Source organism: Oenanthe melanoleuca, chromosome 8 (assembly GCF_029582105.1).
Source record: "Oenanthe melanoleuca isolate GR-GAL-2019-014 chromosome 8, OMel1.0, whole genome shotgun sequence".
Taxonomy (NCBI): Eukaryota; Metazoa; Chordata; class Aves; order Passeriformes; family Muscicapidae; genus Oenanthe; species Oenanthe melanoleuca.
The window spans coordinates 26237543-26250323 of record NC_079342.1 but is presented as its reverse complement, the minus strand read 5'-3'; the positions used below and the strand labels follow the sequence as shown (position 1 = coordinate 26250323).

Below are 12781 nucleotides of genomic sequence, written 5' to 3'. Positions count from 1 at the left end.
GTGGTCAGAGCTCCCCTTGGACTCAGCTTGTCCCTCCCACCCAGTGACAAATCCATCATGTTGCAGGAGGGGTTCAGGTCACGTTCAGAGTGTGAATCAGGCACCCTGTATTGGAATTTAGCCTGTGGGTGCTGCATGTGAGGGGACTCACTTCAAGATAAAGCCCTTTGGAGCTGGGTGCTTCTCCTCCCAGGGGAAATTGGAGCTGCATCCCCAAACCCAGGGCTGGGGGAGAGCATTGAAGGACATGGGGAGATCTCATCAGGGATGTGAGCGAGGGCATTGCTGAAGGTGGCACAGAGACCTCTTGGTCTGGTTTCTGTGGCTCCTGCTGACACCCCCAAGGCTAAGAGCAGATCCCACTGCCATGGAAAGGGAAGTTTATGGCTGGGCCTCTGCAGCACCCACTCAGGAAAGCCAGCTATGACATCCATTGGAAGCAGATCAGGGAGAAAGAGGGTAAACCCAGCTCATCGAGGCAGGAGGCAGCAGCCAGATACTTGGGAAAGGCAGAGAAAAGAGAATTTCATGATCAGGGTGTGTACAGGTGAGCCACCCTGCCTTGCCTGAACCTGGAGAGCCAGGGTACAAGATGCCAGTTCACCAAAGCCAGCCAGACACAGCCTTGCACACCCATGTGAAGACACAACTCCCTCCCCATCCAGCAAGTGGACATACACCACAGGACATCACAAAATCCTCCTTCAGATGCAGAAAAAGTCATTCTGTGCTGCACACACAGCACTCTGGGTGTATGCACACCCACAAGCTTCTGTGCACATGCATGACTTGCCCCAAAGTTGGTTTTTTTGGGGTTTTTTTTTGGCCTTTCCACCCAGTACCCACCAGCTTTGTCTACCCCCAGCCCCCCAAACTGAGCCCTGCCCTGCTCATTTGGGTTTTTGAGACTGCAAAGGGTAAACTGGGACCAGAGGTGGGGGGGGGGGTGCCCTGAAAGCAAACTAATGATGAAAATGTCTCCTCCATGCCTGTGCCTTAATTAAATGCATGGAGAGGCTCGGGGAAGCACATCTGTTTTCAATCTGGAGCCCTTTGATGGCATCAAATGTTCTTTCCCCAGATCAGGGGGGATGGAAATTCTGGGCTGGCTGTGGCAGCTCGGCTGCAGCCACCGGGAACCTTTCCTGGCCCGGGCTGCGGCCCCGCTGTCCTGGGGCAGGGTCCGAGGGCCACTCCCTGTCCCTGTCCCCAGGGCCACCAGGACACACTGCGGGCACCTCTTTGCTTGCTGGCCTGAGGAGCTCCCCTTGCATCCTAGGGTTTTGGGGTTTTTTTCCCTTCCTTTCTGTTCTTTTCACTTTACTCCCTTTCGGTCCGTTTCTCTCAGTTCCCCGCTGCACTTTTCGCTGCTTTCCCTCTCCCCTGTTCGCACTTTCTCTCCCATTACCCCCGGCCACCTTTCCATCTGCATTTCTCATTTGGGCTATTCCCACCCTCCAGGTGCAGCACCAACCCGGCACGGGAGGGGGTTCTAACCATCACCCCGCTTTTCCCCGGAGGATCCCCATCCCTCTGCCACGTCCCCCGCGCTCCTCCCTCCCTCCCTCCCTCCCTGCCGCGGGTGCCCGGAGCGCTCCGGAGCCGCCCCCGCCGTTTGAAGTGCGGCTCGGAGGGGAGGGGAGGGCAGCGCAGGGGCGGAGGGAGCGGAGCCGGCGGCAGCGGGGGCGGAGGGACGGGGCACAGCCGCCCCACAGCCGCCCTGCGCCTCCCGGCCGGCGGCAGCTCCCGGCGCCCCGAGCCGGCCGCCTCTCCCCTCCGGCATGTTTTAAACGCGCTGCCCTCCGGCTTGCCCTGCGCTGCTCGGGTCCCGCGCCGCGCTCCTGTCGCATTCCCCCCTGGAAGGGCTGGGGGGCCGCGGGGGGCCAGGGCGCAGAAGCCCCGCTCGCCACCATGGCGTCCGGCTATGCCCACGCCATGGACAGACAGGCCCTGCTGCCCGCCCGCCTCGACGGCCCCGCCGGCCTGGACAATTTACAAGCCAAGAAGAACTTCTCCGTGAGTCACCTGCTGGACCTGGAGGAGGCGGGTGACATGGTGGCCGCCCAGGCGGAGGAGGGAGGCGGCGAGCCCGGCCGGAGCTTGTTGGAGTCCCCCGGGCTGACCAGCGGCAGCGACACCCCGCAGCAGGACAGTAAGTGCGGGGGCATCCTTTCCACCCCTTCCTTCCATCCTTTCCACCCCTTCCATCCTTTCCTTTCCATCCCGTCCATCTCTCCGGCTCCGAGGGCGCTCCGCTGGTGCGTCCAGCCCGCATCCCCAGCTCCCTGAGCCGCCCTTCGTGGAAATCCGTGTTTTTTTCCCGGGAAAAGGGCGAGCTGTCCTTCGCTCCGCTCCCGTCGGGTCCCGTGCCGTGGCTCCAGCGTGCTGTAGGGATCCGGGAACATCCCGGGGAGCAGAAGCGGAGCAGGATCGGGCTCGTCCATTCTTTGCCGGGGTGGGCTGAGAACGGCGCTTGGCTGGACGGGGCATCCATCCATCCATCCCTCCATCCCTCCATCCATCCATTTATCCATCCCTCCGCCCGTCGGAGCGGGCAGCAGCGCCCTGTTTTGCGGGGCCCCGGGAGGCTGCTCAGGGATCAGGATGGGCTCCGCACCATTGTCCGATGTCCTCGCAGTCAGCCCGAGGGCTCCCAAGCGGAGCCGCACATTCCCTGTGCCCCGAGCCGCGGCTCTCCCCGGTCCCAGCGCTGTGGACAGGACAGGACAGGGATGCCCGTGTCGGAATTCCTGAAGAGCCCGAGCTCGGGAATCGGAGCAGCCGTGAGCCAGCAGCCCGCCGGCTTGCGCGGCGTTTTCCGAGCGCCGCGTGTTGTGTTCCAAGGGCAGCGCTGTCAGGAAGGCTGAGCGGGGTGTGCAGGGTCACTAACCCCGCTTTTACCGCTCTCTGATCGAATAATTCTTTCCCCGGCCGGCAGTTCCGTGGGGATCCGGGCTGCCCGCGGCTGCGGACACGGGCGCGCTTCCGAGGGAGCTCCCCGCGAAAAACGGGGGGGAAAAAAAACCCAACGAAACGAAACGAGAAACGAACGAAAACACCACTTGCAATTTTCGTTCGCTTTCCGATTTTTTTTTTGTTGGTTTGGTTTTTTTGTTGTGTTTGGCTTTTTTCCCCCTCCTGGGAGCCGCCTCCGACCCTCTTTCCCCCGTGGATCCGACGTGGTTTTTCGTGGTATTCCGAAGGAGAGCGAGCTGGGGAAGGGGGAAGCCTTCCCAAAAGCAGCCGCTGCTCGCAGAAGCGCCCGTGGGATGCCCGAGCTCGGCGCGGCCGGATGCGTTCCCGGCGGGGAGCATCCTCCAGGAGCGCGGCCGGGAGCGGAGCGCGGCTCCTCTGCCCCCCGAGAGCCGCTGGGACACGGCTTCAAAAGATTTCCCTTCCCAGCACCCGAAAAACCGCAATTTCTGGCTCTAAAGGTGTGTATTTCAGTGAGGAAAACGATGATTGCGGCTGCCCCCGATTCAGCTCCTTGAGCCGCTGGAGAATTCCCAATATATCAAATGCAGACAACTTTTTTTTTTTTTTTACTTCTGCTCTGTACCCAATTTAGTTGATCATATTTTATTTGGATTTATTCCTCATTTTCTCCGATTTACTCCTGATGTTGCCCCTTGCCAACTGCAAGCTCGGTCAGCGTGGAAAAGGGGAAAAACTGCATTTCACCAATACTCACCTTGTTCTTGAGAGCATGAAAAGAAGCCCGAAAAAAAGCAGTCTAAGAGTTTGTTTTCTAGCCAGCACTGCTGAGCAGGGACAAAACTACAGCCTCAAATAATTTATAAATTCTCTGAATGCTGTAAAAGCTTTAATACCGTTGCGGTGAGTTAGAAAGTTTTAGAAGTATTCTAAAGTAAGCAATGACAAAAAAAAAAAAAAAAAAAAAAATAGTAAAAAGGGAGGGGGAGGAATAAATTCTCCCAGGTTTATTGGGCAGAACTGTCATCTGGGCTTTCTGGCTCTCCCATGAGTGCATTTAGCACATCCCGGGAGGCTCCGTGCCTCAGTTTCTCTACCTGCTGCATGTTGTGCAGTCCATGCAGGAAAAGGACTGTGCTGGAGCTAGGAAATTCAGCAGAGGTAGGAGCTTTTCTCGGTGAAAAATGAGAGCTGGTTCAGTGGAAAACCTAACACAGGGCTTAGTTGCACTCTCTCCGTTTTTAAGTGAGAAAAGGTAAAAGCTGTTTGAAGAAATTGTGGATTTCTCGAGGATACTAAAAATGTTCTTCCAGCCTGAAAGAAAATCAGCTAATCTGCCACTGATTTCTGACCCAAACTGAAGTGAAAAACCAAATTATTTGTGCCGGTTTTATCAACAAAAATTAAGACAAGTAGTTTGATGCAGAAATGACAAAAGATTTTATTTGAGATTTGAAGGAAATATTTCACCACTGTTTCATTTGAGAGAGATTCAGGATAAAACGTTTCTCTTCTTAAGAAGAAAAAACCATTTCTGGGAGTAGCTGTGACTGTAATATTTCCAGGGAGAGGTGTCCCTGGGTTAAGGAGCTGAGTTTTCAGCAGTGCTGCCCAGCTGTCAGTTCTCCCCAACTTCAGTTCAACTCCCGGCTCTGAGCACCTTACCCTAAAAGCTGATAAAAATCAGGGCAAACCTCCTTCCCTCTGCTGCTTTGCTGGGAAGGCTTTGCAATCCCAGCTCCAATTTGTCACAAAATAACATATAAAGATAAAACCGACTCTTGCTGTGGTAGCACAACTTTGGCTAATCCCGGGATGAAAATGCAGGTCCCCCAAGCTTCCTAAAAAAAGGCAGTGAGCTCCCTTTGCTTTTGTGCCCTTTGAGGGTGACAGAAACCTGTCAGTTGCCTGTGGGCTCTGGGGTAATTCTCAATGATTGTTTTTTTTTTTTTTTCAGATGGGAATTTTTGACTTCTGCTTCTTTTTAATTTTTTTTTTTTGTTTGGTTGGTTTGAGACTCTGTTGATGGCTCATAAAATGGTGTGGAGAAAGCACGAACAGCAAAAGAAAAATTGTTACGCTGGGATTTCTTTTGTAAGGAGCGAATAAACCATGTTCATTACATGCTCAAGTTCTGTGTTTTGGGGTTATTGCTGTACTTTAATCTCTCTTCAGTATAAAAGTGCTGGCGCTCAGGGGGCTGACAGATTATATCAAGCTGATTCACAATTAAAGCTGAGCACAGACTGCCTGAGTCCCCCCATGATTTTTTGTCCCAGTGAGTATTGTGACCTCTCAGTACTGCTGCTCCTTGTCAAGGAAATCTCAGAAATCCTGCTGGGAAAAGGTGAGTTCCTCTGCTCACCTTGCCTGCTCAGGCAGAAATAGGTGTTATTTCAAGAAAGGACTGACAGATTCAGGGAGGATGAGGATGGCTGCTCACTGCAGCAGGGTTTGGAGACAGCATCCAGCTCAGGGAGCTGCGAGTCACAGACTGGAAGGATGAGCTGGGGCAGAGATCTCTCCCTTGCTGCCTGGGCTTAAACCCTCTGACTGCTGTTCCTGGCTGGCTGAAACAGGATCCTGAGCTGAAGGACTTTGGGTCTGCTCCCACATGGCTGCTCATTGTGCCTTAATTGCCTCTTTTTAATCAGAACACTTGAGGTTGCTGCAGGAGTGAAAGAGTGTGTCTAAGTACTGAATTGTCTGTGCTCCTGTGCCTCCCCATCCTTCACAAAATTATATATAAAAAAAAAAAGGAGGTGGAAAAGCTCTGCCTCTGCTTGAAAATGTGGAAAGCAATTCCTTGGGCTGAGGATGAAGACAAGAAGAAGAGCCTAGGACAACTGCAGGGTTTTGTCTGTGAACTTTATCTTGAAGTATTGAGCATCTCATTTGTTAATAAATCACAGCCCTTATTCCCAGAAGATGCTGAGTCCATAGACAGGGGATGTACAACCAATAGATAGAGGAGGGGAAAATGGATTAAATCTGGGAATTTTCCTCCTGTCTTGTCCTGCTGATGAACAGAGAGTCTTGGGGCAGCAGCTGGTGCTGGTGTCCACAGGTTACACCGGGATGAGCCGGGGAATCCGGACAGCAGCAAATCCTCCTCCAGAAAGGCTCTCCAGGCCTCTTAGAAAAGAAAACTCTGCAGGCTTTTCTTAGGAAAAGCGAGGATCAGGCTATTCTTGTTTTTAAGGCGCTTGTTGTAAATGATCCGCGTGAAAATCGCGGCTCCTCGCCGGAAAAACCTTCGCGCGCGCCGGTTTTACCGCGCGTGTCCTCCAGGCTTCGGAAAGAGTTTGCTTGGCTAAAGGTTGAGTAACAGATAACTAACACCCAGCAGTTGTTAGAAGTTTGATTAACTCCTTTCCATTTATGTTCCTTGGGCATTTCTATCCAGTTTTGGCCTCAGGCTGGCGGATGCGTGGCTATCGCAGCGAGTGTCGCAGTGTCAGATATTTTTCTGACGTATCTGAATCCTGCAGTTTGAAGTGGGAAAAGGTTTTTTTATGTAAATTTCTGCACCTTCTGGACAAAGACAGAAGATGGAAATGTGACTCTGCAACATATCTGGAGTCTTAAAAAAAAAAAGAGCACAAAGAAATAAATGAAAGTGGTCAAGGTATTGTTATTAACAAAGAAGGAAGAGCCGTGCGAATTTCGAGGCTGGCTCTGTCTGTGAGTGCTTTGCCTTTTGACAGGTGAAAAGAAACTTCTGTTTGTTTGTGAATTTCACTTTTTTTGATCATAATCACTTTTGCTTCCTGGTTCTCATGGTCTCATAATTTGCTGATGGTATTTGTGTTTTCAATCCATCCACTCAGACCTTCCAAGTTCTTAATTTGAAAAAGATTTTGCCGAAGGTTTTTACTTTCCCTCCTTCCCCCCTTAACGTAATGAAAACATTTCCATGAAAATTAGATTTTGAAATCTCTCATAAAACCGAAAGGTTTGCTCTAAAGTGCTCGAACACTTTTAATGAACATCAGCTTTCTGTCATCTGCACTGAGTTTCCACCGCTAGCTGGTCTATTTTCCATCTTTTTGATGATGTATAAAGCAGTGATTGCATGGGAAAATATTATCTCAGGGTTAATTTGTGCAGGCCTTACTCACACGAGTCATTGCATGCTATTTCAATGGACCACTTATGTGTGTGCCAGTTGATGAGTATTAGTGTTTGAAGACTTGACCAGCAGCCTTGAATCATGCAAAAAACTTCTTTTTTTTTTTTTTTTTGGCCAGTATTTGGAGTATTTTTGTGCGGGTTCTGCTGTCTGCAGTCAGGAGCTCGGTCCTTCTGCCTCTCTTCTTCATAAGTGCAGAATGCATCAGAATCTGTGATGTGAGGAAGCCTGAAAGGGAAAGAGCAAGAGCATGGACAGAGCATAAGCAGGAGGGGATGGGAAAGTTGAGTCTTTGACAAGGCAGACACAGAATTACAGGACTGTAATTCCTTCAAGGGTGTATTTTTATTTTTTTCCCCCCGGTAACCGAGTTGACTCCCATGGTTTTTGACATCAGCAGAATGATTTGATGGGATTATAGGTGTTTATTCCTGGTTGTGAGTTGTTTATGATATATTTAATCGTTTTTGAAACCCATATTAAGTAGCCCTGAGGGAGCTGTGTTCCTGCTGGGCCTCTGTTGCATAATGAAGTACATCACGAATATTTACCAAGTGTCACAGTATTCCAGACTTGGGCCTCTGTTTCTGGGGAGGATGAATCACTGCCCTGCTGGTTCCCCACCCTGCTCGCCTTTCCTAAAGGAGGTTTGGCTTTTGGGGTGGATTATGGGGATTTGAAGTGAAAATCATCACAGGCTGGCTGGAGGAGCTGATGTTTGAAGTGCCCTCTTGGCTTTATATGCAGGGTGCAGAAAGGCTTCAGCTTCTGCTTGGGTGGTGGAGCAGGTTTTTAGTCTGGTTCCTCCAAGAAGAACCTGTTTTTTGATCGCTGCATGTGAGAAATATCTTCAGAAATGTCTTCTGGTGGGAGAGCAGGCAGCTCAAAGGAGGGGTGAAATCCCAGAGGGTTTTATGGCATTCTGGAGGGTGTGGAGGATGGCAGCAGTGCCTCCTCCTGAGGGGGAGATGCAGCAGGAATCCATCCTCTTCCCACTGGAGATCCCTGCAGAGGCTCTGTGGTACAGATTGTGTCAATGGAAACTCACACCTGTACATGCAGGTGCCACCAGCCCTGCAGTGTTGGGATTTGTCCTTTGTCACCCTGTGTTGGGACAGTTTTCCCATTGTCCAGGGCCAGCACAGCTCCCAGAGCTCCTCAGTGGCTTTTTGGCTGTGATTGGTTTAATGGAATTCCACAATGGTTTGGGTTGGAAGGGCCTTAAAGATCACCCAGTTCTAACCCAAACACCTTCCACTGTCCCAGGTTGCTCCAAGCCCCATCCAGCCTGGCCTTGGACACTTCCAGGATCCAGGGGCAGCCACAGCTTCTCTGGGCTTCCCCATCCTCACAGGGATGGATTCCATCAATTTTATTCCTTTTTCTTCCTGTGTTTCCTTTCCTGCACAATTCCTGCTGGGCCCAGCTGATCTCTGGAAGATGCTGTGTGCTGGCACTTTGGAGGCATCACTCAAAGAGGTGTTCCTTTCAAGAGAGGATGTCTGGAGGGTTCTGGTTGAGAAGGGAAGGGAGCAGTGGAAAGCCTGGCATCAGCAGGGATGAGCCTGGGAAGGCCAAGAGAGGCCTGATGAGCAAGCCAGGGAGCATCTATTTCAGCTTACAGAGCTTTCTGGGCTCCTCTCTCACCTCCAGAGGCCGAGAAGAGGTTACAGCACTGTTTAAAGCACTGTCCCAGACAGTCTGGATTTCATACGTGCCCGTGTGAAGTGAACGTTTGCCTTGGGGTGGCAGCCCAGGACATCCTGGTGCCTCGTGTTCCTGGAAGGGAAGGTTAGATGAGAGGCAAAGGGAGCCAGCTAAGCTCTTAACAAATCACTACATCCTATTGCAGCATCCAGTTCATATTCCACCCAAATTTTTTCCCCCATTCTGGCTAGAGAAATTTTCCTACAGGAGAAACTCCAGCCAGTCAGCAAGACTGCTGGGCAGGGCAAACGTCCAGAGAGACGCTCCAGGTCTGGCTGGGACCCTCTCCACGTCTTGATGAGCTGCTCAGGCAGCAAAACTGCTTTTGCACCAAGAGCTGGAGCTCATCAGGAACCTGGGGACACTGCTTCCTGCTCTGAGCCCACCAGCAGATGAACTTCTCCTGTGGCCTTCTTGACCAAAGCAAAATCAAAGGTCCTGCCAGCTTGGGGAAAGAGGGAATTGCCAGCAGCAGCTGCTGAGTGGGTAAACTTGGAAAAGGAGAATGGGAGCAGCAGGGCACTGGGATCAAAGCAAGGATGGAGCAAGAAGGCAGCATCCCAGCAGCTTCCAGCCCCCTCAGAGTAGGTGCTGGAGCAGGAGCACTCTGTTTGCTCTGGGTTTGCTGCTCGTGGCTGCTGAGTGAGTGGTGGGAGAGCTGGGCTGAGCTGCAGCCACTCAAGGCCCTTCAGACCTGCTCAGTGCCTCTGGAAATCATCTTCTTTTTTTGGAAGTGTCGCTAATATGATCCACATTTGTTTAAAAAAAAAAAAAAAAAAAAGGGATTCTTGCAGCTTTCAAAGAGCTGTCACTTCTCCCCGTGTCAGCTCAGCCGCGCCGGGGCTCTGTGGGGATGGATTGGACTTAAAAGGGAAAAGAGCTTGAGTGTAACAGTGAAAACAGAGTGTTAATGCTCTGGGCCTGCTGCTGCACAGGGCTGGCCTTGCTGGTGGCTCTGCAGGCAGCTCCTGTCCCCAGCAGGCCTGGGCTGGTTTCCGAAAAAGCGTTTCAGCACTCCCCACCTTGCAGCGCTGCTCGTCCTGCCTGCAGCCTGCCTTTACCCGGGCTGGAGGGCACAGAGCAGAGCTCTGTGCATCCAGCAGAGCTGGGGGATGGTTCCTGTGCTGGCAGTGCTGGAGAAAGCTGGAGACCAGGCTGTGTCCCTGGGAAGGCTGGCAGTGGGCACAGGCTGGTAGCACTGCCTGTCCAGTGCTGAGTGCCTGAGCTTCTCCAAGCAAATGTGTTGGTGATCTCACACTGAGAGAGAGGAAAAAAACCACTTGGGAGAACCCTGGGCAGGTTTTCAGGGTCAGGTGTGTGCTAGTGCTGGGAGCAGAAAAAGCTTGCACCCAAAATCTCAGTTGGAGCAGAAGGGCTTTTCTTCTTCCAAACATCAGAGCAGATGACCCAGCCTATCTTTAGTTGCTCAAATACACCTTTGTGTGTTGGCCACAGGATCCTGAGGTCTGTTTTTCTCCATACTCACTGCCATTACTTGACCAGGATCCCCTTGCCATGCCTCAGTTTTCCTACCAATATAACCCTTGGCCCGAATTAGGGGCTTTGGAATTTTCTGGCTATATGTGTTGTGTAAGAACTTGGCATAAACAGCAATTCTCCTCCTTCTGCTCCATCCCCAGCAAACTGCTATTTCATCTGCTTGTCTTTGTGGAGTTAGCATTGAGAATATCCCCTCCCATGATCTGCAGCAACCTCAGCAAGGTTTGTTCCTGCAGGGAACCCACCTGAGTGCACCCCATGCTGTGTGAACCCACCCATGGGCTAGAACAGTTTTGAGGGACAGATTTTTGCACATGGATGTGAATCTGCTGAACATCTTGAGGTGCCTGAGCTCTCCACAAGCCCAAAGGATGCAAGGAGCAGCATGTGCTGATCAGCTGGAAGGTCCCTGGAGTGTTTGGTGGCAGGCAGTGGAATTCCCAGTTGGGATGGTTGGGATGGTCACACTCTTTTTCTTGGCTGTAGCCTGCTCTTGAATGTTTGGCCAAAAAAGATCGTTACTTACAGTTTGTTTCATTTGGAAAACTTCTGATACGTGTCATGGAAACTAGGAGGACTGCTCAGGAATAAGTGCTTGCAGCACTATGCTTGTTTGTGATTTGTTTTTCATTGTTTCTCCTCATTTTTTATTTTTTTTAAATCAACTAATCAGTAAAAAGAAACAATCACCTGTGATTTAGGAGAGGGATCTCTCACTGTAAATAATAAATTAGTGTCAGGAGACCAGGCAGACAGAATGGTTGATGAATATCCTGCAGGCTGAAAGTTGTTTATCAAGCCTGTTTGAAGACTTATGACTAACAAGCTCATTTACAGAGCTTGGAGTCTGTTCATGAGCCGTTCTCCAGCTGGGAGGATGTGGGAATCATCAGAAAACGTATTCACAAGTTACTCGATCATTTAAAAAAACGATCAAACAAACAAAGACTGGTTTTTGGAAGGGAACTGTAAATTCCTCTTTCCCCCCCGCACTGGCTTTTCTGAGGCATTCCCGTTAGGAAAATGCAGGGCCTGGAGAAGAATGCAGAACCCCACGTTGCTCACTAATGGCCTATTTTGGTGCTAGCCCTCCTGCTCAGCGCCCTGGCACCAGCCAAGCCCTGCAGCTGCGGCAGAGCCGCTGCCCCGCGGGAGCCCTGCGCGGATCCGGCTCGTCTCCACCACAGATTCCCAGTGGAGGAGCTTGGCTTGCTGGGGGAAGAGGCTGCCCGTGCTCCTCTGGTGAGATCACGGAGATTTCCCCACATCACAGCGCAGAGTTTCTGTGTGGTGCCCTGGCGAGGAGGGCAGCACGGGATCTGCTGTGTCGAGGGAGCAAAGAGACTCTGTTGGAGCGCTGTGCATCCATGGCTTTTGGAAATCTGCTTCTCTGGCCTTGGACCAGCTCTTCTGCTCAATGCAAAACGCCACATCTTTATGAGAGGCAGATGTTTTTCACCCCCAGCATGTCCCAAAGCTTTGCCTTGTTTGTGGGGCATCCTCTCGCTGTGCTGCTGTCCGTGGGCTCTGTTTGGGCAAACTGTGTGTCAAGAAGGTGCAAACTGAGTCAAAAAGAGTCCAGGGAAGAGGTAAAGAGAGCTCCAGCTCCAACTTAGAAGGAAAGAAGAGGTACTCAGGTGTCCTGGTTTGAAGGACAAGTGTCTGCCAATAAAGGCAGGAGCTTCTCTTTGAAATGGACAATGGAAACCCCCTCCCTCCAAATTATTATAATTTTGAAAATAAGGGGCTCTCAGGCAAAGATATGGGAATTAGGAATAACAGTTCTTTACCAGGAAAATTAAAATAGAAATACAGTATTACAAAGAACAATCTCAACCCCTGCCAGAGTCAGAATCCAAGCTGACACCCGTCAGTCATTCAGGGTGTTGGCACAGTCCCATCCAATGGTGGCTGCATCCTCCTGCAGTGGCAGATGTGGTTCAGCTGGAGCAGTGCTCCTGGAGAAGGTGCAGTTTTCCTCTGAAGGTGCAGGGATGATGTGGAAAGGTCTGGCTTTCCTCTGGAATGCAGTGGAAAGAAGGTCCCTTGGTGTCCAAAATCTCAGTTTTTATCTGGGTAGGAAAGGCTTGGCTGCTCCCCTGGCTGGAGCATCTCCCAGTGGGATGATGGAATTTTATCAGTCATGCAGTGGGACTGAATGGGCCAGCAGCAGATGATATCTTCCTGGAGGGAGGATGGGCTGTGGGAAAGATAAAGATGATTGCCCCAGCTGGTTTAAAGCTGGCCCATGAGCAGATAATATGTGCCAGGAGATCAGGGTCACTGCCCCACCTGGCTCAGCAGATGGGGACAGAATGCACATTTCTGGTCACATCAACCCAACACATCAGGCTCAATTACAAACTGATTTCCAAGCCCACCTACTGCCCTTGCAGATGTAAGTGAGACAGTAGGGAAATCCTCCCAGGTCTAGAGAGGATAAGGCAACCTTGGAAGAGATTTCTGTGGGAGGAAACCTCATTGAGACTTCAGTCACAGATCTGATGG

General features: G+C 51.2%; 1 protein-coding gene across 1 annotated transcript in view; it reads left to right on the top strand.

Annotated features, from left to right (window-relative positions):
• Positions 1-1634: 1634 nt before the first annotated feature.
• The window catches only part of PRRX1 (paired related homeobox 1), a 36510-nt gene continuing 25363 nt past the window's right edge, over positions 1635-12781 (top strand). Inside the window, exon 1 of the mRNA XM_056497973.1 lies at positions 1635-2152. Within this exon, the coding sequence (XP_056353948.1) occupies positions 1912-2152 (241 nt within the window). The 5' untranslated portion in view covers positions 1635-1911. The remainder of the gene's footprint in view (positions 2153-12781) is intronic.